At 45.6% G+C, this 25,228-nt stretch overlaps 1 protein-coding gene across 2 annotated transcripts in view; it reads right to left on the reverse strand.

The window, feature by feature from the left end:
• The window catches only part of TUFT1 (tuftelin 1), a 56,326-nt gene extending 31,271 nt beyond the window's left edge, over positions 1-25,055 (reverse strand). For both annotated transcript variants that reach the window (XM_016191506.2, XM_007530659.3), the window contains exons 1-2: positions 24,898-25,055; positions 53-154 (exon numbers count right to left, since the gene is read on the reverse strand). In XM_016191506.2, the coding sequence (XP_016046992.1) occupies positions 53-154; positions 24,898-24,957 (162 nt within the window). In that variant the 5' untranslated portion in view covers positions 24,958-25,055. The remainder of the gene's footprint in view (positions 1-52; positions 155-24,897) is intronic.
• Between the last annotated feature and the right edge of the window lie 173 nt (positions 25,056-25,228).

Below are 25,228 nucleotides of genomic sequence, written 5' to 3' on the forward strand. Positions count from 1 at the left end.
GGGGTAGGAAGAGTTTGGGGAAGAACCCAGGGTGAGGGGTTACTGAGCTTACCTTGATGATCTCTTCATGGCCATCGTGGGACTCCACCAGCTCTGAGGCCAGAGAATGGCCTGTTGAGTGACTGGACACCATGGCATAGGTCTTCCTACCTGCCTGGAGAGAAAAAGAGAGAGAAATTCAGAAATAACCCCACACCTCCAGGACTTCTGCCCCTGGTTAGACTCAGGAAACCACCGGCTCCAGAGACACAAAGTGTTAGTGTGACTGTTCCCCCACCCCCAACATGTCACCTCAGAGCCTCTGCCCAGAAGCCACACAGGAGCAGTAGCCAGGACACCACACAGAGGAAAGGAGGTTAGTGAGGACCAAGTTACTATTGGTGTATGTGTGTGTGTGTGTGTGTGGGGGGGGGGGTTCCCCCAGCTCCCAAAGCAGCATGAGATGCTGAGGAAAGGGGTGGTGGGTGTCTGCACAGAGCAGCTCACAACTCAGGACAGAGATGGTTGAGACAGCTGGTGGGGGCTGGGGGTGGGGTGGAGTGGGGGCAGCAGCAGGAAGAAGCAGGACTGAGGGGAGAGGCCTTCCCTGCCAGAAGCCTCAGTACCTTCTGGGCTATGTGCTCAAGTTCATCACCCACCAGTTCACTCTGAAGAGTCAGCCTGAGAATGTCCACACTGTCCTGATATTGACAATGACAGCAACTGTGACCCCTCACCTTTGGGGTCCACTCCTGAGACCAGGGGGGCATTTCAACCAACGCTGTGGAGTAGACCATGTCATAGGCATGCCACCCTGGGTGACAGGATGTCCCTGGGAGCTTGTTAAATGCTCTTCAGACTGCTCCAGGGTCCCCAAGGCATGTAGCTCCAGAGGGAAAGTATGGTATATGTACCCCTTTACCCCACACTGAAGGGGCATCTCTGGATCTGTCATCCCCAATTCTGAATTTCTAACCTGACAGCCAGCCAGAAGAGGCGATGTACTTTACAAGACTGGGGTGTCACAGCATGGGAGGTGGTGCAGTTACTAGAGCACTGAACTTACAAGCCTGAAGTCCTGAGATCAATTCCTGGCTACTCTGGTATTCATCCTCATTCTCTCTCTTTCCCTCTTTTTTTCCCTTCCTCCATCCCTCCACCCCTTCTCTATCATAAATAAATATTTAAAAACAAACTAGGAGATTTTTCCTGAACCATAATCAAAGGGGACAAAATCCAACCCCCATCTCTATACAGGCAGGCAGACATTATCCAAATGAAAGCAGCAGAGATCATAGGTCTTTATCGAGAGATTGGCTGAACTTCAAAGCAAGTTTTCTTTTATGACTTAAAAAGGTTTACACACACACACACACACACACACACACACACACACACACACACACACACACACACACACACGAGTTGTGAGGATAACAGAACCTGAAAGGAGAAAGTTGTGAGAAGGATTAATGAGAAGCTGGAGATATGAAGAGAGCATCGGCCAGGCAGAGGGTACCAAACCCTGTAGTGCACACTTGTCGCACAGGTGTATGAAGTGGATGAGGGACTCAGCCATTCTGAGACTTTGGTTCCCATCAGAGAAGCCAGGTAGGACCAAGTCAAGATGACTCTTCAACAACACAGGGGCTAGGGGAGAGGACTCCATCACACCTCCGATGCAGTGGAGATGATGTCTAGTCAGCCCTCCTTACCCTAGACATCCACAGATTCCACCAACAGGGTCTGGATTCTGGTCCCTCCCCTTGGGAGTAGCTACATTTCCCAGGCAATGACCTTTAGAGAAGATGATGCTGAGCTACTCGAGGATGCAAATTCCTAGTCATCTATTCATTTGGTCATCTGGTCAACCTTTACCTTGAAGATGAACAGTATAAATGCCATCTCGTCTTTAAAAGGAACCCTCTTAACCTTAACACTTAAAGGCTCTCCAAAGACTGGAGTTCACCTCACTTCTCCTGTCACTATCTCTCCCTGGGCCCTGCTCACTACCTGCCACATGCTTTCACACTCCAGAACCTTTGTTCTCACGGCTTCTTTTGCTGTCTGTCTTCCTGTTTTTACCTGGGACACTGCAAGTCCCTTGAGAGTTCCTATTCAAATGTCACATATTCCATGATGCTTTTCCACCCACAGCCTGTGGAAAACACTCATACCCAGAGCTCCCTCAGCATCACAAAGCCTCCTGCGACACCTGCCTCTCATTTGTTTGTGTTCCATGAGGACTAGTCCTTTTTGTTAACTCCTTGTGAGTTCCTACATGCCACAGCTTACGGAAGTGAGTTACTTACCTAGTGCACAATGAATGTGCCATGGCACCCAGGGCAAGACAACATGTCAAAAGAAAGAAGAGAAAATGATTTCAAAATAGCCAGAAGTGGCGGCCAATTCTTTTCCCCCAGGACACAGGTAGGCATGCTCTTTGATTAGAACACCATCTTCCTCATACCTAGAGGCAGTTGGGAAAAGCTGGATAGTCTCTTGGCTAAAATAAGGTAGTTGTGGGAATCGGGTGGTAGCGCAGCAGGTTAGGTGCATGTGGTGTGAAGCACAAGGACCGTCATAAGGATCCTGGTTCCAGCCCCTGGCTCCCCACCTGCAGGGGAGTCGATTCACAGGTGGTGAAACAGGTCTGCAGATGTCTATCTTTCTCTCCCCCACCCCGTCTTCCCCTCCTCTCTCTATTTCTCTCTGTCCTAACAATGATGACATCAATAATAACAACAACAGTGAAAAATAATAAGGTAGTTGTTAGCCAGTGAAGATCATCAAATGTTGGAGATTGGGGCCCACTGTCCCGGAAAGTCCAGGCTATTGTTTCCATGAGGTCCAAGCGAGTTGACCCCCAACTCTCCCTTCGGGTCAAGACAAAGGAAGGTTCACCTGACCTTCTGAACTAATGATGGATGGCTTCTCTGGAATGGGGGCTACCTTTCTGCACATGCCTCTCCTCTCCCCTTAAAACAAAAGCCATGGATTTCTATGTGTGGTTAACCTAAAAACTGCCAGCAAACATTCTGATTACTCAGCTGCCTCCCTTTCCCCCCTGCTGCCCTAAAGTGCCTGCAATTTACCTCCGGAAAAATGTACATTGTAAAGCTTGTGACTAAACCTTGTATGGTAACCTTTTACTTGTGATCAAACAGTCTGTTGGTCAAAATGTGACTATGCATTGTTCTGCTCTATGTTTGGGTTAATGGTTACCTCAACTCCCCCCCCCCCCCCCCCCGTTATGGATATATTTACCTGCCTTTTCTTTCAATAAATGAATTGTCCTACTGACGCTTTCCCAGAGCTGACTGCCCTGTCTATCTGCACACTTTGTCCTCAGCACACAGAGCAACACCAGGACCCCCGGGTGGCCACTTTGACCTCCATCTCCCCAATGGCCAGGGGAGGCGGGCGGGACCCAGAGTGGCCAGCCCCACAATCAAATCTAATTTATTTCATGAGTCCAGGTATTCTTTCTTTCTTTCTTTCTTTCTTTCTTTCTTTCTTTCTTTCTTTCTTTCTTTCTTTCTTTCTTTCTTTCCTTCCTTCCTTCCTTCCTTCCTTCCTTTCTTTTCTTTCTTTCTTTATTCCCTTTTGTTGCCCTTGTTGTTTTTTTGTTGTAGTTGATGTTGGATAGGACAGAGAGAAATGGAGAGAGGAGGGGAAGACAGAGAGGGGGAGAGAAAGACAGACACCTGCAGACCTGCTTCACCGCCTGTGAAGCGACTCCCCTGCAGGTGGGGAGCTGGGGGCTCGAACCAGGATCCTTAAGCGGGTCCTTAAGCCAGTCCTTGCGCTTCGCACCATGTGCACTTAACCTGCTGTGCTAATGCTCGACTCCCATGAGTCCAGGTATTCTAAGAGAAACAGCACATATGACTAGGATGGACTGGGGGGATGGGCTGGGGCCCAGGAAGGTCATGCTACCAGAATCCCTGGTGGAAAAAGAGAGGGGCATGATAAAAAAAAGTTCTCAAGCAAATTATGGCTGAAAACTTTCCAAATTTGGCAAAAGGCATAAACCTATAGCCTGATAAAGCTGAGAAAAGTTCGTATTTATACAAAACTGATGCCAACATTATTGAACTTCTGAGAATTAGAGAAAATTACTGAAAGCAGGCAAAGAAAAATTATACTTCACTAGTAGAGGGAAAGCAATTTCAAAAACTCATTTGATCTCTCATTTGAAACCATGAGGCTAAGAAGGAAAAGGCTGGGGGCCAAGTGGTAGCACTGTGGGTTAAGCGCCCATGGTGCAAAGCACAAGGGCTGGCACAAGGATCCTGTTTCCAGCCCCTAGCTTCCCACCTTCAGGGGTGGGGATGTCACTTCATGGGCGGTGAAGCAGGTCTGCAGGTGTCTATCTTTCTCTTCCCACCTCTGTCTTCCCCTCCTCTCTCAATTTCCCTCTGTCCTATCCAACAACAACAGCAATAACAACAACAACGATAAACAACAAGGGCAACAAAAGGGAAAAAATAGCCTCCAGTGGATTTGCAGTGCATGCACAGAGCACCAGCAATAACCCTGGAGGCAAAAAAACCAAAAAAAACAAAAACAAAACAAAACAAAAAAAAAGGAAAAGGCTACTTTTCAAGTGCTTGGAGAGAAAAAACAAAACAAATAAATAAGCACTTATAATACTATCACTCAAAATCAGCCATCATTGGGGCCAGGTGGTGGCACACCTGGTTAAGTGCACACATTACAGTGTGGAAGGACTCAGGTTCAAGGCCCTGGTCCCCACCTGCAGGGGGAAGCTTCACGAGTGGTGAAGCCAGGCTGCAGATGTCTCTCTGTCTCTTCCCCTCTATCTCCCCCTTCCCTCTCAATTTCTTTCTGTCTCTGTCCAATAATAAAACATTTTTAAAAATCAGCTACCAGGGGCCGGGCAGTAGCACAGCAGGTTAAGCACACATGGCACAAAGTGCAAGGAATAGAGTAAGGACCCCAGTTCGAGCTCCTGGCTCCCCACCTGCAGAGGGGTCACTTCACAAACAGTGAAGTAGGTCTGTGGGTGTCTATCTTTCTCTCCTCTCTGTCTTCCCCTCCTCAATAGATTTCTCTCTGTCCTATCAACAATGACAGCAATAACAACAAGGATAAACAACAAGGGCAACAAAAGGGGGAAAAAAACAGCCTCCAGGGGCAGTGGATTCATAGTGCAGGCACCGAGCCCCAGTGATAACTCTGGAGGCAAAATAAAATAAAATAAAATAAAATAAAGTCAATCTTAATTTTGTTTTCTTTTTTACCAGAGCACTATTTAGCTCTGACTTATGGTAGTGTGGGGGATTGAACCTGGAACTTTGGATCCTCAGGCATGAGAGTCTGTTTGCATAACCATTATGCTATCTACCCTCCGTCCAATCTTAAATTTTTTTAAATCAGCTATCATTAAATATAATAATAATCCATAAATTTTTTTTTTGCCTCCAGGGTTATTGCTGGGACTCGGTGATAGCACTACAAATCCACTGCTTCTGGAGGCCATTTTTCCCATTTTGTTGCCCTTGTTATTGTTGTTGGATAGGACAGAGAGAAATTGAGAGAAGAGGGGGAGACAGAAAGGGGGAGAGGAAGATAGACACCTGAAGACCTGCTTCACTGCTTGGGAAGTGACCTCCCTGCAGATGGGGAGCTGGGGGCACAAACTGGGATCTTTACTCTGGTCCTTGTGCTTTGTGCCATGTGCGATTAACCTGCTGCCCTACCGCCCAGCCCCCCTATATAATTTTTCTATTCATGCTGGCTTATGGTGGTGTTAGGGATTAAACCTGAGAGCTCAGAGCCTCAGGCATGAAATCTGTGTTGAATAACCATTATGCTATCTCCCCAGTCTTATATTAGATTTATTAACTTTGGTTCCTTCTTCCAGATACCACTAAAACAGTACAAGGAAATCCACAGAGCAGAAAATTTCACTCCACATATATATGACTAAAATTATTCAGACTAGAGCTGGGGAGATAGCATAATCATTATGCAAAAGACTTTGAGGCCTGCAGCTCTGAGTTCCCAGGTTCAGTTCCCAGCACAACCATAAACCAGAGTGGAGCAGTGCTTTGGTATCCACCCCCCCATGTATATATGGCATTAAAAATAAAATTAATAGGGTTAAGTGCACATAGTACAAAGCACAAGGATCCATGCAAGGATCCTGGATTTGAGCCTCCACTCCCCATCTACAGGGGGGTTACTTCACAAGCGGCGAAATAGGTCTGCAGGTGTCTTTCTTTCTCTCTTCCTCTCTATCTCCCCTTTCTCTCTCAAATTCTCTCTGTCCTATCCAATAATAATAAAAAAAAAAAATTGGCCTCCAGGAGCAGTGGATTCATAGTGCAGGCACCAAGCACCAGTGATAACCCTGGAGGCAAAATAAATAAATAAACAATTCCTTCAAAACAAAAATAATAAACATGATGTGGTATCCTGGACCAGAAAGCATTTTGTCACTAGTAGAAAAACTGGTGAATCTCAGGCAGAAGTTGAAAAACAAGAGCAGAAAAGAAAACACAAGTAGAACCTGAAATGGAATTGGCGTATTGCACCAAAGTAAAAGACTCTGGGGTGGGTGGGTGGGGAGAATACAGGTCCATGAAGGATGATAAATGACATAGTGGGGGTTGTATTGTTAAATGGGAAACTGGGGAATGTTATGCATGAACAAACTATTGTATTTACTGTTGAATGTAAAACATTAATTCCCCATTCCCCAATAAAGAAATAAATTAAAAAACAAAACTGGTAAAATCTAAATAAAGTCTGTAACTTAGTTAACAGTATTGTATTAACATTCATTTCTCTGTAATGACAAAGGTACCATGGTTATGTAAGATATGAACAGTGGGGAAGGGGTAGACAGCATAATGGTTATGCAAAAATAATTTCATGTCTGAGGCTCCAAAGTCCCAGGTTCAATCCCCTACACCACCATAAGTCAGAGCTGAGCAGTGCTCTAGTTTAAAAAAGAGAGAGATGAACAGTGGGGGGAAATAGATGAAAAGTATACGAGAATTCTTTGTACTTTCTTTTACCTTTTCTGTAAATCTGAAATCATTCAAAAATTTAAATCTTATTTAAAGGGAGATAGGAGGGGGGAGGAAAGAGCCCAATGGAAAAATAGGCAAAAAAAATCAGGGCGGTAGCACAATAGCTATGTAGAAGGCCTTCATGCTTGAGGCTATGATGCCCCAAATTCAATCCCCAGCACCACCGTAAGCCAAAGTTAAGCAGTGCACTGGAGAAAAAATAAAAGGCAAAAGGTTTCTAAGGAGACATTAGAGACAAGAACATCCAAATGGTCAATAAACATGAAAAAGTGTTCAACACCGTTGAGTCAGCATCATCAAAGAACTAGAAACTAAAGCCACAAGGCAATACCACAAACTACCCATCAGAGTGACTGAAATGAAAACAAAGCAATGTTGAGGTATGTGGGACCACTGGAGCTCTCATACGCAGGTGATGGAAATGTTTATTGCCACAAGTACCATCTATTAAAGATGAGCAGGGGCTGGGGAGACAGCATAATGGCTATGCAAAATGACTTTCATGTCTGAGGTTTGGAGGTCTCAGTTCAATCTCCAGCACCATCATAAGCCAGAGCTGAGCAGTGCTCTGGTAAAATAATAAATAGAAGTAAAAAACATGCATGTATCTCCTAACATAGCAAATCCACTCTGAATCATAAAGCCAACAGAAACACCTATGTATATAATCCTTAAACACATACTAAAATGCTCACACTTATAATTTTTTGTCTTTAAAAAAAGTATTTTATTTACTTTACTAGTGGAAGAGAGATAAAGAGAGGCCAGAATATCAGTCTAGCATATGTAGAGCTGGGAATCAAACTCCTCATGAGCTTTACCTACTTGCCATTTCTTAGGCCAAACAATAATATTTTTATTATAGCTCAAAACTATAAAATACCCAAATCTTTTTTTTTTTTTTTTTAACGATAGCACTGCTCAGCTCTGGCTTATGGTGTTGTGGGGGATTGAACCTGGGACTTTAGCGCCTCAGGCATGAGAGTCTCTTTGTATAACCATTATGCTATCTGCCTTCCACCCTGAACTACCCAAATCTTCATCAAAAGTACAACAGACAAGAGACCTAGGAGATGCAGCATCGAGTAGAACTTATGATCTGTGAGCACAAAGTGCTGCATTTGATCTCCAGCATCACATGTGCCAGAGTGATGCTCTGGTTCTTTCTCTCATAAATAAATAAGTGAATAAAAAAATAAATGAGATAGTATAAAGTAATTATGATATAGTCATACAATGAAATAATGTACAATGTTGAAAAAGAATGAACGAGGATGAACCTTACAGAAATATTAAGAATTCAGACACAAAACTATACTCAATAATTTGACAAATATAAGCAATCTAAAAGCAACCAACACTGGCTCAGGTTATAGAACTGGAGTAGATGCATCTTCTGACTGTGAGGCCCTGAATTTAGCCCCCAAAGCTTTCCATAAATCCACTAACTACTCATATTCCTTCTTAGAATTTCCTTTCTTCACTTCTGCTTCATTTTTCTTGTTTTCTCGTCTTCTCATGTCTGCTTTGAGAGAGCGAGAGAGAATACCAGACCATTATGCTAGCACGTGATGCTAGGAGTTGAACACAGCACCCCATGCATTTAAGTCCAATACCCTTATCTACTGTGCCCTCACCTGGACCGATTTTTAATTTTTTTCCTCTATTTTATTTTATTTATTTACTTTGTTTGTTTATTTATTTATTTTTGTCACCAGCGTTATTGCTGGGGCTTGAGAAGGGTGAGGTAGAATGGGAAAAAGACAAGCAAGACGCCTTCACCACTAGTGAAGCTTTCCCCCTTGCAGGTGGGGGCCAGGAGCTTGAACCTGGGTCCTTGCACATTGCAACATGTGTGCTCAATCAGGAGCACCACCACCCACTCAGCCCCTTTCCTAGTCCTCAGTACTTCTTCTTAAAGTGACAACATTCATGCTTCTTAGGAAAAAAAAAAACAACAGGCAGAGGCAGGGACTGGTGGGAGTCAAGAGATTATGTGGTAGAGGTGATGATAGGCCTGGTCATGGGGGGATGCTCCATGATACGAAGGATAAATGTGTTGTTTTCCCATATGCACAACCGCTACTATTTTCCTATTTCACTGAAGAAAGACTTGGTACTTGGCCGCTCTGCTTCTCTGTCTTTGTCTCTGTCTCTCTCTCACTTTTTCTATCTGAAAAAGTCAGCCTGGAGTAGTATGTAGCCCAGGAGTCAAGCAAGCAAATAAACATAACAAAACAAATTTCAGCCTGGGAGGTGGCTCAGTGTCTACAGCACTGGACTCTCAAACATGAGGATCTGAGTTCACCTCCCTGCACTGAATGTACTCTGGTTCTTTCCCCATTCTCCCCTTTCCCTTACCTTCTTCCTCCTTCCCTCCCTCACTAATATGTAAATAAATCTTTTTTTTTAAGTAAGCTTTTTAAAATTAATAACATTGACTCATGAAAGTAGGGGTATCATAAAGGTCAAGTAATTTTCACAAACTGGACTCTGACCAGCAAACAAATTTCCCCAGCACCCAAGAAGCCCACTCTGGCCCCCTTCTAGTTCTTACTTCCTCTCCCCGCTCCAGGCTAACTGTTCTTCAAATTCTAAAGCACTTGCTGCTTTTTTGTTTTATTTGTTTATCTGTTTATTCATGAAAGATGTTCAATTTCATAAAAAGTCAGGAAAATTCAGGTTGAAGCAGCATAAGTACCATTAGGAGAAGGGGGTGTCAGAAATTTGATTGAGATTCATAGATTTAAGGGTGCAAAAACAAGACATGAAGAAGCCTATGTTTGCAGCAACATTGCATGGAGTAGCAAAATATTGTCAGTACACAGACAAGAAAATGGAAAATGGGGGCCAGGCGGTGGTGCACCAAATTAGGCACACACAGTACAAAGCACAAGGACTCAGGCAAGGATCCTGGTTCAAGCCCCTGGCTCCCCACTGCAGTGGGGTTGCTTCGTAAGCAGTGAAGCATCTTTCTCTTTCCCTATCATTATGCTATCTCCCCTGAATGGAATCTTATACTTTTAAGTCCAAAGCTGTAGCTTCCGTGTCACCACTGAGGTCCCTAGCATATCACATGTAGATCAGCAGAAGGGCAGTTATGAAAGCTATTAATATTTGAGATTGGCAAAGATGCAGGGGAAAAGACTAAGCTCACATGTTGTTGGATAATATGTAAGCTTATAAAAATATTATTGAAATTTGATATTAATAAGATTTTACACGGGAGTCGGGTGGTAGCGCAGTGAGTTAAGTGCACGTGGCATGAAGCACAAGAACCAGTTTAAGGATCCTGGATCGAGCCCCCAGCTCCCTACCTGCAGGGGAGTCCCTTCACAAGTGGTGAAGCAGGTCTGCTGGTGTCTATCTTTCTCTCCTCCTCTCTGTCTTCCCCTCCTCTCTCCATTTCTCTCTGTCCTATCCAACAACAACGACAACAACAATAATAACTACAACAATAAAACAACAAGGGCAACAAGAGGTAATAAAAAATATTTTAAAAAAGATTTTACACATTTTATAGACATGTTTACCTACTAATTCCATATTTAGCAGTATGCCCTTTGAAAAATCTATATACAATCTGTCCAAAGATATATGAAAACTGTCAAGTAAAATAGTGTTTACAACAGTTAAAAACTGGAAACAGCATAACTATTGTCTAGTGAGTGAGTGAGTGACCAAAGTATAGTCTCATATACACTATGATGTACGCATCAACAAGCCTCTACAAACTGAGAGATTTCAGGATATATTATTATTTCTTAAGAGATTTATTTATTTTTGATATATACAGAGAGAAGAGGATGGGAAAGAGACACCTGCAGCACTCATGAAGTTTCCTCCCTGCAGGTGGGGACCAGGGGCTTGAACCTGAGTTCTTAAGCATGGCAATATGTCTGCTCTACTAGGATGTACCACCACCTAGCCCCAGATTTCAAAGGTATAGAAAAATGAAAAAAAAAATTCATCTACAAATAAATTCACAAAATAATGTGACATCTCCTATATTTACATGTATATATTGATATGCACACATAAATGTTACATACATAATTGTTAACTGCCAATTCCACTTACTGTATGTGTTGAGCCCCACTGGGACCTGCCCTAAGTGCCTTCCATCTAAGCCTCATAACAATACTCATGGTAGGTATTATTATCAGCGCCCCAAACCAGATGAGGAAACTAAGGCAAAGATGTTTTCATCTTGTCCAAGGTCAAGTAACAAGTAACAGATAGAGCAGGACTCAAACCCAGGCCCACTGTCTCTAGAGTTTCTGCTCCTAACCATGAGAGCACAAAGAATTCCTTATAAGCAAACACACAGGAAAGCACTGAATTCATACACACTGAAATCTGAGAACAAGGGAATAAAGAGACCTTCATTCCAGTGGCCCAAGGTGTGGTGCAATGGATAAAGCCTTAAACCTCAAACCTGGGATCCCAGGGTTTTTTTGTTTTGTTTTGTTTTGTTTGTTTGTTTTTTAAATTTTCTCTTTTGTTGCCCTTGTTGTTTTTATTGTTGTTGTAGTTATTATTGTTGTTGTTGATGTCATCATTGTTGGATAGGACAGAGAGAAATGGAGACAGGAGGGGAAGTCAAAGAAGAGGAGAGAAAGATAGACACCTGCAGACCTGCTTCACCGCTTGTGAAGCGACTCCCCTGCTAGTGGGGAGCCAGGGCTAGAACCGGGATCCTTACACCGGTCCTTGCACTTGGCGCCACGTGCATTTAACCTGCTGCACTACCTCCTGATCCCCGATGCCAAGTTTTAATCCCTGGCATTTCATGTGCCAGAGTGATGCTCTGGTTCTCTTTCTCTCTCCTCCTCTCTCAAATAAATAAATCTTTACTAAAAAGAGACCTTCACCCTACTTCTTTTCTCTATTTATTTATTTATTTACTTTGATAGGACTGAGAGAAATTGAGAAGGATAGGAGAAACAGAGAGAGAGTGAGAGAGAGAGAGAGAGAAGCACCTGCAGCAATGCTTTACCATCCATGAAGCTTTCCCCATCCTGCAAGTGGGGACCAGGGTCTTGAACCCAGATCCTTACATATAGTAACTAACACATATACTCAACCAGGTGCGCCACTGCCAATTCCCCCTCCCCGTTTTTTATTGGTTTACAAAATTGTAACATTACACACTAATGGGTTCTGTGCTCCCACTCTCCACTACATACACTTCTAGAGTGCTTTAAACTTTAGCAACAAGGGAGCCTGGCGGTAGTGAAGTAGGTTAAGTGCAGGTGGTGCAAAGTGCAAGGACCCCAGTTCGAGCCCCCAGCTCCCCACCTGCAGGGGGGTCGCTTCACAGGTGATGAAGCAGGTCTGCAGGTGTCTATCTTTCTCTCCCCCTCTCTGTCTTCCCCTCCTCTTTCGATTTCTCTGTCCTATCCAACAATGATGATGACATCAAAAACAACAATGATAACTACAACAATAAAACAAGGGCAACAAAAGGGAATAAATAAATATTAAAAAAAAACTTTAGCAACAAAAAACAAAAATCTCACTGGACAGAGCTCCTGTCACAAAGTACACAAAGAGGAATGGAAAAGTGTTAAAGCTGGGGTCAGAGGTGAGGGCCTGAGTCTGAACAATACCCACTGGGTTTATTTTTTTGTTTTTAATGAGAAAGAGACACACAGAGAAAAACAGACCCTAGCTCTGGCTGATGGTGGTGCAGGAAACTGAACCTGGAACCTTGGTGTCTCAAGCCTGAAAGTCCTTTGCATCACCATTAGGCCCAGCCGCTGGTTCCTAAACAGATCTCTATTTCCCTGAGCTGCAATGTTCTCTGCTGGACAAGTGCATAGGAACAGTGGGAAAGTGCTTTGCAAACCATAAACCACGTCACAAAAGGTGAGGCAGCCGGACTTTCCCAAGCAGCTCTGGAAAATCAGGCTTCTCTTATACCGCCCCCTCCAGAACCAGAGGAGCCAGTCTGCAAGCTCCCGGGCGTCACCCCATACCCCCAGCCCAAAGCAGAGAAGGGACACCGGGTCCCTCTCTGGTGCCATCGGTCATATTCCAGAGCTGGAATGGCCTTGAGGACCCAGGAGGCTAAAGGACACCCCCAAAATGGTAAGCATTATGATGGGCCAGGGAGGAAACAGAGCCCTGTTCTCTAGGGGAAAAGGAACAGAGCTAATCACAAGGCAAGCAACCTCCAACCTCATAAACAAACCTGGAGAGAAGCCCAGCCACCCCCAAATTACAGGCAGCCTCTCCACTGTTCAAACACATCTCCGCTGGTGACTCAGGCAGGGTCGAGGCAAAGGAATAGCTCAGGGTCAGAGATGGAGATACTGGGGAGAGATAGGGAGGCCTCAGAGGTGCTCCCAGCACCACTCAGGGTAGTAAGAAACCAGCTGTGGAAACTAGGATACCCCAGTCCCCTATCACCAGCTTCTACAGGAGCCATCAGGGCTAGGCTGTGGGCACGGGTCTCTAAGACATATTGCTGCCCCCCAAACCCCACACACACCCACTAGAAACCAGCTTCCTTTTCTCTCCCTCTCTCTTCCTTTTTTTCTTTTTCCTCTGGGAAGAAAGTCAACACAGTCCTCCACTACTACAGATTATGTAGTTCAGTTTCCCACACTAGTGGAAATCACAGGGTCAGCACAACCACAGTGGATAAGTCTTGCCCTGGGATCATGCTATCTCCCTCCCCTGCCAGGTAAGTATTTATTTCATGTCTTTTTTTTAATAGTAATTTGATACTGGTTTACAAAATTATAAGATTACACTGCACCCACTACCAAAGTTCCATGCCTCCCCATTTTTATTTATTTTTTTCCTGGTGATTTGATAATGGTTCACAAAATTATAAACAGCATCCTTATGGCCTGGAGGTAGTGTGGTGGCCAGAATGTTGAGGTCCTGAGTTTGATTCCTGGCATTGCAAGTACCAGGGTGATGCTCTGATTCATATTCTCTCTCTCTCTCTCTCTCTCTCTCTCTCTCTCTCTCTCTCACATTTTCACATTAATTAGTAAGTAGATAAATCTGTTTCTTTGTCATGGGCACAGCCAGGTTCAAGTTCAGCACCTGTGGGAAGCTTTAGTACTGTGATGTCTTTCTCTTTGCCTCTCCATCTCTACTTCCTGTCTTTCTATCCAAAAGAGCTGCTCTAAATCAGGGAAGCCCCCATAATGACAAATATTACTTTTAATTTTTAAAGGCAGCATCTTTTTTTGAGGTAGAGAAAGGAGCTGGGGTGGGGGTAGATAGCATAATGGTTATGCAAAGAAACTCTCAAGCCTGAGTTTCCAAAGTCCCAGGTTCAATCCCCTGCACCACCATAAACCAGAGCTGAGCAGTACTCTGGTGTCTGTCTGTCTCTATCTCTCTCAAATAAATCTTTTTAAGAGAGAGAGATAGAAGAGGAAAGAGGAGAGAAAGAAACCACAGCATAGAACCTTCCTCCAACACAGTGGGGACTGGGACGGAACTTGAGTTGTGTACATGACCAAGCAGCACACTATGCAAGTGAGCTATTTTGCCAGCTCAAGACAGCACCCTTAATTCAGCTGCACTTGACTCTTGTCACCATCCCCCTTAGGCTGGTCCTGACCCCTCTGAAGCATCAGTGGCCTCCTGAGCTACCACAGCAGCGGATGACTCAGTGTCCTCCTCCCTTTGAGAACTGCAAACATTTTGATACTGATAGCCCCCCTTAAAATGCTGGTTCCCAAGAGACTGGAATGAAGCAGGTCCCATAAAGTCAGGGATGAAGGCCAGGAGGACCAGGTGGGACAGGTGGGGTACTCTATCTTGGCCCAGACTGCCGGCCCAGTGGACTCTGTTTCTGGGGGTCCCCAGTCCTGATTCCTGCAGGCAATGTGGGCCCAAGCATGACACAGAGACTCCTTCCTGCTCCTTCCCACAGATTCATTAGGGAAATAGCTTTCTTTTTCTTTTAAATTTTTTATTATCTTTATTTATTAGATAGAGACAGGCAAAAAAATCAAGAGGGAAGGGGTGGTAGAGAGATAGAGAGATACCCACAACACTGTTTCACTACTTGCAAAGCTTTCTCCTTGCAGATGGGGCCAGGGGCTTGAAAGCAGGTCCTTATGCATTGTGACAAGCATGCTCAACCAGGTGCACCATCAGCCACCACCCTTTATTTTTCCCCACCCTCCCTTTTTAAAAAAATTTTATTAATTTTATTTATTTCTTGGATAAAGACAGCCAGAAATCAAGAGGGAAGGGTTGATAGAGAGGGAGAAAGAGAGAACAGCTTCCATGTCCAGCTGCCACCCAGAGGCAGGGGCTGGACATGCTTTGTGCAGGGGGAGGGAGGGTCACCCAAGGTGACCTGGGGGAGAAAGGAGGAAGAGGGGTGCAGGGTGGCCCCAAGATGGTCAGCTGCAGCACCAGCACTATCCTGTGTCAGGGCTGGCAGTGAGAAGGACACAGCATGGAGCAGCTCCTAAAGGATTCATAAATCCCAGGACAGCTACCCACAATGGCTGGCCTGAGACTAAGGGCAGCTCTCCCCACCCGTCCCCCTTTCTGACCACCTTGCTTTGTGACTTCTGCTCTTGGGCCCCTAGTCCCTAGAAAACCACTTTCCCCTCCCTCCCTCTCTCCCTTCCTTCCATCCATCCATCCTTTTATGTTGTCTCTGGAGCTTCACTACTCTGGGTTGACTTTTTCTGATAGAAAGAGTGCATCATGGGGCAGGGCACTGGCACACTTGGCTGACCGCATATGTTACCATGTGCAAACACATGGGTTCAGTGCCCACCTCAGTGCTCATGAGAGAGAGAAAGGAGGGAAGATGGAAGGAAGGAAAGAAAAATGGGGGAGGGAGAGAGAGAGAGAGAGAACACAGCACCAAAGCGTCCCCCAATGCATCAAGGGCTGGGCTGGAACCTGGGTCACACGCATGGCAAGGCCGTACACAGTCCAGGTGAACTTTTCTGCCAGCCCCCAGTCTCTGTGCATGGTAATATGTGTACCTACTCAGAAGCACCTCTGCCCACCCCCTCCCCATCCCATTTTCTTTTCTTCTCTTTCTTTCTCTTTTTTTCATTTTCTCTTTCTTTCTTTCTCTTTCTTTCTTTCCTTCTTTGCCTCTAGGGTTATCACTGGGGCTCAGTGCCAGCTCCATGAATCCACTGGTCCTGGTGTTCATTTTTTTCATTTTATTGGATAAAACAGAGAGAAATCAAGAGGGGAGGGGTGATAGAGAGAAAGAGAGAAAGAGACACCTGTAGACTTGCTTCAGTGCTTGTGAAGCAACCCTCCTGGAGCCAGGGGCTCAAACTGGGATCCTTGTGCAGGTTCTTGTGCTTCTTATTATGTGTGCTTAACCCAGTGTGCCACACCGCCTGACCCTCACCCCACTCCCCGTTTTCTTTACTGCCTCATCTACCTATCCTTAGCCTACCTTCCGTTTCCTTCCCCCCTTCCTTGTCCCTGTCCACTAGGCTTAAATCTGAACTACTAGCCAACTGGTACATATCCATCACCCCACCAAGCCTTCCACTCCTAGAAGACAAAACTGTTGCCCAAGATTCTGCACTGCGATCCAGAAAGGCAAGTACCTTCATCCCCAGCAGGCAGGGAAGCTGACCCACCCACTCTGAGCACATGTGTCTGGAACCGAAACCACTCAGATGTGCACACCACACCCCACACCCCCACCCAGAAGAAACATGGGCAAATGCTGGCGTCAAATGCCCGAGCACTGGGTAATCCTCCTGGCATAGATCTTTTGCGGGGCCCAGGATTCCTCAGATTCCTAGCAGGCGTGGAGCCATCAGCTGTCATGCACCTGAAGGTCAAAATCTGACAATGAATCAGGGAGGCAGAATGACATGAAGAGGAACTTGTGGGCTGAGCCTGGGGCAGGCTCCCACATGGAGAGAGCAGACAATCACCCAACCTGAAAGGGAGCACTGCCCAGGAGCTTCTCCCCCACCCCAGGGCCACAGAGTGAGCGAGGGCTTTCGCCACTTTAGAATTCATTCACCCAGGAGTGAGCACCGGCAACTCCAGATGAATCCTCTTTCTTTTATATTAACTTTTTAAATTTGTATGATTTACTTGATAGGACATAGAGAAATTGAGAGGGAAGGGGGAGACAGACAGAGAGAGCTAGACCTGCAGCACTGCTTCACTACTTGGGAAGTGTCCCTTCTGCAGGTGGGGACCAGAGGTTTGACTTGAGTTCTTACAGAGTGTAACGTGTGCGTTCAACCAGGTGTACCACCACCTAGTCCCTAAATCAATCCTCTTTCAAAATTACATACGTTTTGATCCCAGCAAGCCCATTCCTCAGTATCACTCTCCAAGAGGGACCAAGACCTTATGTCTTGGTCATAACACTTGGTCAGACACTTGCAAATAAATGTTCACAAAAAAAGAAGACAAAAGAGAAAGTACACAACCCAAAGGCCCACCCTCATTTTCACAGGGTGGAACCATGTGACAATATATTACAACATGCAGTGAAATATTATCTACTCATAAAAAAGAACAAAATCCTGAGTCATGTTACAGTATCAATCCACCTCAAAAACATGTTAGTGATCCAGGAGGCGGTGTCAAGGATAAAGTATTGGATTCTCAAGCACAAGGTCCCAAGTTTGATCCCTGGCTGGGCATGTACTAGAATAATGTTCTGGTTCTTTCTCCTTCAGTAGTAAATAAATAAAACCTTAAAAGAAAACTTTAAAAAAAAAAGTTGATTGGAAGAAGGCAGTCACAAAAGATATAAAATGTCTATAAAATGTCTATCAGTAGAACAAGTAACTGTAGAGAAAGGCAGTAACTGCAAGGCTTCTTTATGGGGTTATGAAAATATTCTAAAATTGAGTGTGCTGATGACTGTACAACTTCAGATGTACTGAAAACCACTGTAATGCATATATGTTCTTTTTACATTTAATTTTTTTTTTTTGCCTCCAGGGTTATTGCCGCGGCTTGGTGCCAGCACTGCAAATCCACTGCTCCTGGAGGCTATTTTGCCCATTTTGTTGCCCATGTTGTGGTTGCCCTTGTTGCCTTGTTGTGGTTGTTATAGCTGTTATTGTTATTGCTGGATAGGACAGGAAGAAATCAAGAGAGGAGGAGAAGACAGAGAAGAGTAGAGATATACACCTGAAGACCTGTTTCACCACTTGTGAAGTGACCCCCCTGCAGGTGGGGAGCTGGGGGCTCAAACCAGGATCCTTTCACTGGTCTCTGTGCTTTGTGCCTTATGCGCTTAACCCGCTGAGCTACCACCCAGGCCCCTTGCAATGCATATTTTCCATGGACAGTTTCAAAGTATGTGAAGTATATCTCAATAAAGCTATTATAAGGAAGAAAATGGGGGTGGAGGTAGATAGCATAATGGTTATGCAAAGAGACTCTCATGCCTGAGGCTCCGAAGTCCCAGGTTCAATCCCCCGCACCACCATACACCAGAGCTGAGCAGTGCTCTGGTTAAAAAAAAAAAAAAAGGAAGAAAATGAGACTCATGGTAAGCTTTCTATGAATCAGTTATTTTTTTTAAAATGCGGGTGGAGAAGACAGTATAATGGTTATGCAAACTGACTTTAAAGCCTAAAGCTCTGAGGTTCCAGGTTCAATTTTCCACAGCACCAAAAGCCAGAAATCAACAGTGCTCTGGGGGAAAAAAATCAGGATTCTTCTGTTAGGGGCTGAGCGATGGCACACCGGTTAAGTGCACATAGTTCTCTGCACAAGGACCCACCCAGAACCTGTATTTGAGCCCCTGCTCCCAACCTGCAGCAGGGATGTTTCACTAGCGGTGAAGCAGGTCTGCTGGTATCTTTCTCTCCCTCCCTTTCTCTGTAATATTTTATTTTATATATTAGATACAGATAGCTAGAAATTGAGAGGAGGGGGGAGATAGAAAGGGAGAGAGACAGAGAGATACTTGCATCCCTGCTTCACTACTTGTGAAGCTTTCCCCCTGCAGGTGGTACTAGAGGTCTGAACTCATGTCATTGCACATTGTAACATGTTCATTCAACCAGGTGCAAGTTCTGCACAGTCTACTCAGGCACTGAAAGAACCTTAGGCCTGGGGAGGTGGCACAATAGATAAAGTGCTAGACTTACTTATAAGCATGGGTTTCTGAGTTTGACCCCTGGGATTGCATGTACCAGAGTGAGTAATGCTCAGATTCTCACATGCTTTATCCACTATGCCACCTCCCAGACCACTCTGTCTACTTTCGTAAATAAAATAAATGTGAAAGGAAGGAAGGAAGGAAGGAAGGAAGGAAGGAAGGAAGGAAGGAAGGAAGGCAGGCAGGCAGGCAGGCAGGCGGGAGGAAAGGAAAAGAAAAAAGAGAGAGAGAGGAATAGTCTCTTTGGTCAAGATGGACCAAAATGTTTAAAAATTAGATGAAAGAAAATCTTGAGGAAAGATAACACTGACAGATGACTTAAAAAGGAACCATCTTACCAAAGAACCCAGGTACGATGGGATGTCAGATGTCTTGGTGGCAAGGTCAGGAAAAGGAGGAGGAGGGACAGAGACCTCGAGGGAGAAGGTAAACTCTGATCCCTGACTCTCACTCTAACACCTGTCCTGGCTGAGTGGGGATTAGCAAAGTTTACTCAGGTCTTCATCCTGGGTCTACCAACAGGCCCTTTTGCACCTTCAAGGCACTCAATTCAGAGAAAGGTGGGAGAAACAGTAAAGAACAAAAATGAAGAGAAAGAGTAAACTCTGACCAAACTGGAGTTCCCAGGCTCTTCCACTACCCCTTGGTCCAGGGGAAGCCGACACAGCTCAGTCTGAGTCAGTAAGGAAAAATAGCTTCACTCTTCACAGGTATGACCTTATTTGTCCTCGCAGCAGCCTTGTGTGAAGGGTGCAATTAAATACCCCTGCTTGTCGGACAGAGGAGAAAATGGAGACTAAAGAGATAATTGACTGAAGGAATCTTGGACAAAGCAAACACTGAAGCTCCAACTATAGTCTACGGGGTTCACAGCGCCAGATGTTTAACCATAATGCAACTAGCAGAAAACCTACAATAGCCTGAAACTGTGACATCATTACAGTGGGAAGTTGTGAGAAGGGAATGAGAATGTGTAAGGGGTAGTTGGGGGTATAAACCTACTTATAATTCCAACAAGGCAGTACCTATCAAAAGCTGATCAATCAGGGGCAGGTGTACCCAGTAGAACACACATGTAACAGTGAGCAAGGACTCAGTTTCAAGTCCCTGGTCCCCAGCAGTGCTGCAGATGTCTCTCTCTCTCTCTCTCTCTCTTGCTATCTCCCCATTCCCTCTCATTTTCTCTCTGTATGCAAAACAAATTTCAAAATATTTTAAAAGCTGATCAAACACAGCTGGGGAGGCAGCATAATGGTTCTGCAAAAGATTTTCATGCCTGAGGCTCTGAGGTCCCAGGTTCAATCCCCAGCACCACCATAAGTCAAAGCTGAGCAGTACTCTGGTCTTTCTGTGTCTTTCTCTCTGTATCTCTGAATAGTGTCACAATAAGCACTAAGCAAAAGAGTTAAAAGTTGAAAATAAGGGGCTGGGCAGTAGTGCACCTGGTTAAGTACATGTGTTACTATGCCCAAAGATCCAGGTTCAAGCCCCCCAGTGCCCACCTATAAGGGGAAAGCTTCCTAAGTGGTAAGCAGTGCTGCAAGTCTCTCTCTCCCCTCCCCTTCCTATCAAAATTTCCCTGTCCTATCAAATAAAATAAAGTCTAAAAATCTTTAATAAAAAATGATTAAAATGGTCATTTCTGTGAAGCAGGACTTGAGAGAGAGAACTGCTTGCTACTTTCTTTTAGTTAATTAATTTATTTTTTTTACCAGCTCATAAGCTCAGCTCTGGCTTATGGTGATGCTGGGGTCTGAACCTGAAACCGTCGATGCCTCAGGCATAAAGTCTTTCTTACATATTTTCTTTTTCTTAATATTTATTTACTTATTTATTCCCTTTTGTTTCCCTTGCTGTTTTTATTGTTGTAGTTATTATTGTTATTCTTGATGTGTCGTTGGATAGGACAGAGAGAAATGGAGACAGGAGAAGACAGAGAGGGGGAGAGAAAGACACCTGCAGACCTACTCCACTGCCTGTGAAGCGACTCCCCTACAGGTGGGGAGCCGGGAGCTCCAACCAAGATCCTTAGGCCGGTCCTTGCGCTTTGTGCCACATGCGCTTAACCCGATGCTCTACCGCCCAGCTCCCTCATATTTTCTTTTAAAAGAGTCTTTTGATATCATTCAGTTTTTAAAAATCATGAGTTTGTTTTTGTGGTTGTTGTTTTTCCAGGGGGCTCAATGCCTAAACTACAACTCCACTATTCCCAGTTACCATTTTTTTCCTTTCTTTTTGATAGAGCTGAAGACAGAGAAATGGCTTGCAGCACTGTTCTAGCATTCATGAAGCTTCCCTCCTGTAGGTGGGGATGAGGAGCTTGAACCCAGGTCCTCACGCATGATAACTTTTGTACTTCACTCTGTGAGCCACTACCCAGCCCCATGAGCATATGCTCTTCTCCTTCTATGTAATTTACATTGTGCTTACTTTCTCCAGATGTGTATTGCAAAATTGCTTAATGTTTTGGGGTTTCTGTTGCTTTTTTTAAAAAAAGCATATAATCTGGGACCATTAAAATAGTTCACTTGGATACTGTGCTGATTCACCCTGGGGGCAACCCAGGTTCGAGCCTGAGCCTCACTGCACTGAAGTGCTGTGGTCTCTTTCACACATATTTTCCCCCCCTCCCTCTAGCAAAAGAATAAAAAATAGAAGTCTTGAGATTAAAAAATGATTAAGAGAGAGAATCAGACTTTGAAAAGCCAAAGTCCAATGTAGTGAACTTCTATCATGTTTCCACACAGCTTCATTCTCCCTCACTGGTAGAATCCCTGGGTTTGCTTTGGAGAAACTTCTTCCTTCACAGGGTAATAGAGTCTGGGGGATAGGTGTGGGGTCTAAACAAAGGAATCCCAACATGCTTGGCTAAGGGGTGAGAGACACTCCTTGGAATCTTGAGCAGAATGACAAAAACAGCTGGAACTGATTCATCTGGAAGTAAACATCTTCAGGAGTGGCTTCTACCCACTCAGACCCAGGGGGCTCCCTTAGTTCAGACACTGTGAAGCTTTCCCTCCAATCCTGAGAGCTGTCCATTTCCTTCTAACAAACACCTCTTCTGCTTAAGTTAGCTGTAGTCACACTCTGTTGCTCATATCAAAAATAACTTAATGAGAATGTCAGGGGACCAGGCAGTGGTGCACCTGGTTAAGCACACACATCATAGTGTGCAAAGATGCAAGTTCAAGCCCCTGGACCCCACATGCAGGGGGGAAAACATCACAAATGGTTAAGCAGTGTTGCAGGTGTCCCTCTGTCATTCTCCCTCTCTGTCTTCACCTACCCTCTCAATTTCTGTCTCTATCCAATAATAAATTAATTAAAAAATTTAAAAGAGAATATCTCATAATGTGTGCTTTTATTTGCCAGTATAACTTACTACAGTGGCTTATAAACTTTTTTGACCTAAAAATACATTTATACCACGATCCAATAAACATAGACACATATATAAATAGTATGATATGTAAACAAATGTACTCCAACGTATGTATAACTGAGAAAAGTTTTGTCACAAATGTCTACCCTGACATTCTACAAATACTAGTTCTATTTTAAAACTAATTTATTAATGAAAATACAAGCATGAAGCATTACTAATATATGTGGTGCTGAGGACTGAATTCAGGTCCTCACATTTGCAAGTTTGATGCTCCACCATTGTGTCACTTCTGATCCTTGAAGACAAGTTTCAATTTTATTTATTTATTTATTTATGAGAGCGATAACCACAACATCACTCTGGCACATGTGACACAAGGGTTTAAACTCAGGAGGAAGCTGTCATAGATCCACACTACTGAGTGCTCAGTGTGTGGTCAGACTGAGTGGGTGAAGAATTGCACAGGTTTTCCTTTTGGTGTCAGCATTGGGACAGCTTAGGACCCTGGGCCATGTATGTACCTGATGTTACCACACAAGGACTTAGAACTATGGCGATTAACATCATGATCTATGACAACTTCCTGGGGACAGTCCAGAGCCATAAATCCTATCTGGGCTGGCTCAGAGGAAAGGAATCCAGGACAGGCCAGGCTCCTGACTGATCGATTGTTTACCACCTCCTCTCTCACCTTACGAGCTCAGGAATGTCTCCAGGATCTGTTCTGGGCAATGGTCATTTCATTCACAGGTTTGAGGGAGGGTAACTCTCAAGCTCAGCAGTGAAAGGAAAAAAGGGAATTTCTGGCTACTCCCCCTCCCTCATGCTAGAAGATTCTAATGAGCTTCAGAAGATGATGCTGAAGACTGAATTCTTTGTTCACCATATTTTGACCAGCTCTTTCTGCCCCATCAGATAAGCAGCAGAGGGAGTCAAGTTCATTTTCAGAACTACAGATGTGTTGGTCTTAAGATCTTTCTGGATCTCTTTTCTACAACAAGCAAGAAGGAAGCTAAAATATTCCTCTCCCTGCCATCAAGGATTCCATCAGAATGAGCCAGGGCAAGGAGTAGAGCTGACACAACAGCGGGTGGATTTTTTTCACATCTTTGGGATGCCACAGCTAGGGGAGTGTCCGGTACAGAAGACCAGGGGCTGAGGGGCAGAGTTAGGGGCAGAGTTAGCCACGATCAATGTGACAGTGTGGCAGGAACACTCACAGCCTGTGCAGAAGTGGAAAAGGGGGTGTGAACAGAATTAAGTGATCTCCTGTACTCTACATTTCACATGAGTAACCAGAAGAGCCATAATCCAGATGTCGCTGGGTTAGAACAACCTGGTGTGTGTGTGGGGGGGGGGGCGACGACAGGCTGAGACAGGAAGAGAGAAGACAACCAATTAGAGAGCAGAGGGAGCGATGCAAACTCCCCATCATCTTGGCCCCCAACTCACTCATCCCACGACAGCTTGGAATCAGATGAAAACGGAGCACACTCATTCTGCGTTAGGTTCCCCATCGAAGCCCAGAAATGCAGTTACCCTCCTTTGCTCTTGAGTGGAAAACCAACCAACCAACCCACAGAGAGGTGAGAACAGCGGTCAGGAGCCAAGGGGGAGGGAAGCAGGGCAGATCGGATTGGCACCGAGAACCGGCCCCTCCCCAAACCTCAGAAACCACTGCGGGGGTCAGTCCCTTCCCGGCTCAGCCCAGGCAGGGGCACCCCTTCACCCAGAGGCAAACCAAGAACCCTCCTAGGAGAGCGCGGGCAGAGCGGAGGAAGGGAGCAAGGAGAAACCTCAGTGGAGTTTGTCCCCCTCCCCTCCAGAGCAGACAAGCGAAAGGTAGTGTTGAGGGAGAGAAGGCACCGCCCAAAGGGGGAGTGGGCCTCCCTGTGCCCCCATCTTCCCCTATAACAGTAAGGTCCCCAGCACAGTCTCGCACCCCCCTCCCACCGGGGTCTTGGTCCAGCCTCCCAGACGGTTCCACTCTCCGCTTCCCGGCCACCCCAGCACCAGGAAGTCCTTCAGAGAGCACCTGGGCTACCAGGTGGAGAAGCCTCGCCTCCCGCCTCGCCGGGACGCCCAGGCCGAGCAACCGGGGCTCGCGGCCGCAGACGGCTCTTCCGCCGCCCAGGGAGCGCTCGCAAGAGCGGCGTCCAGTCCGGGACAAGCACCCAGTGACTCCCCAGAGGCAGAGGCCCGCGAGTCCTCGCACCCGGGGAGCCCGCCACCCGGTGGTGGGAGCAGGGAAGCGAGGGGCGTGGAGCTGAGCGCTCCGAGAGCGGCCCCAGGAGAAGCCGGAGAGCTGGGCGGAACGAGAAAGAACTCCCTGCTCGGGAGAGGCGGAGGCCGCCGTATCTTACCGCGGTCTGGCCCTCCGAGTGTACGTCCACCACGGAACACCAGTTCCGCGTCCCGTTCATGGTCGCTCGAGGCCGCAGCAGAGAAAGGTCATCCACCCTGCCGTCCAGCTCGGACTGGGCGGGCGCGCGCGCAGCCGCCCCTAAGATAAGCGCGTCGGGGCGGAGCTATTGGTGGACACGCCCTTCCATCGCATTCAGCCAACGGGAGAGCGGGGGGGCGTGGTTTGTCGGTTTCTGGACACGTCGATCTGTGCACCCTTGGATTTCTCTAAAATGGGGCTTGGGTGCTTACCTGGGGCTACTTTGAAGTTTTGCCTGGTGTTTGCACTTT

This window comes from Erinaceus europaeus, chromosome 11, assembly GCF_950295315.1.
Source record: "Erinaceus europaeus chromosome 11, mEriEur2.1, whole genome shotgun sequence".
Classification (NCBI taxonomy): Eukaryota; Metazoa; Chordata; class Mammalia; order Eulipotyphla; family Erinaceidae; genus Erinaceus; species Erinaceus europaeus.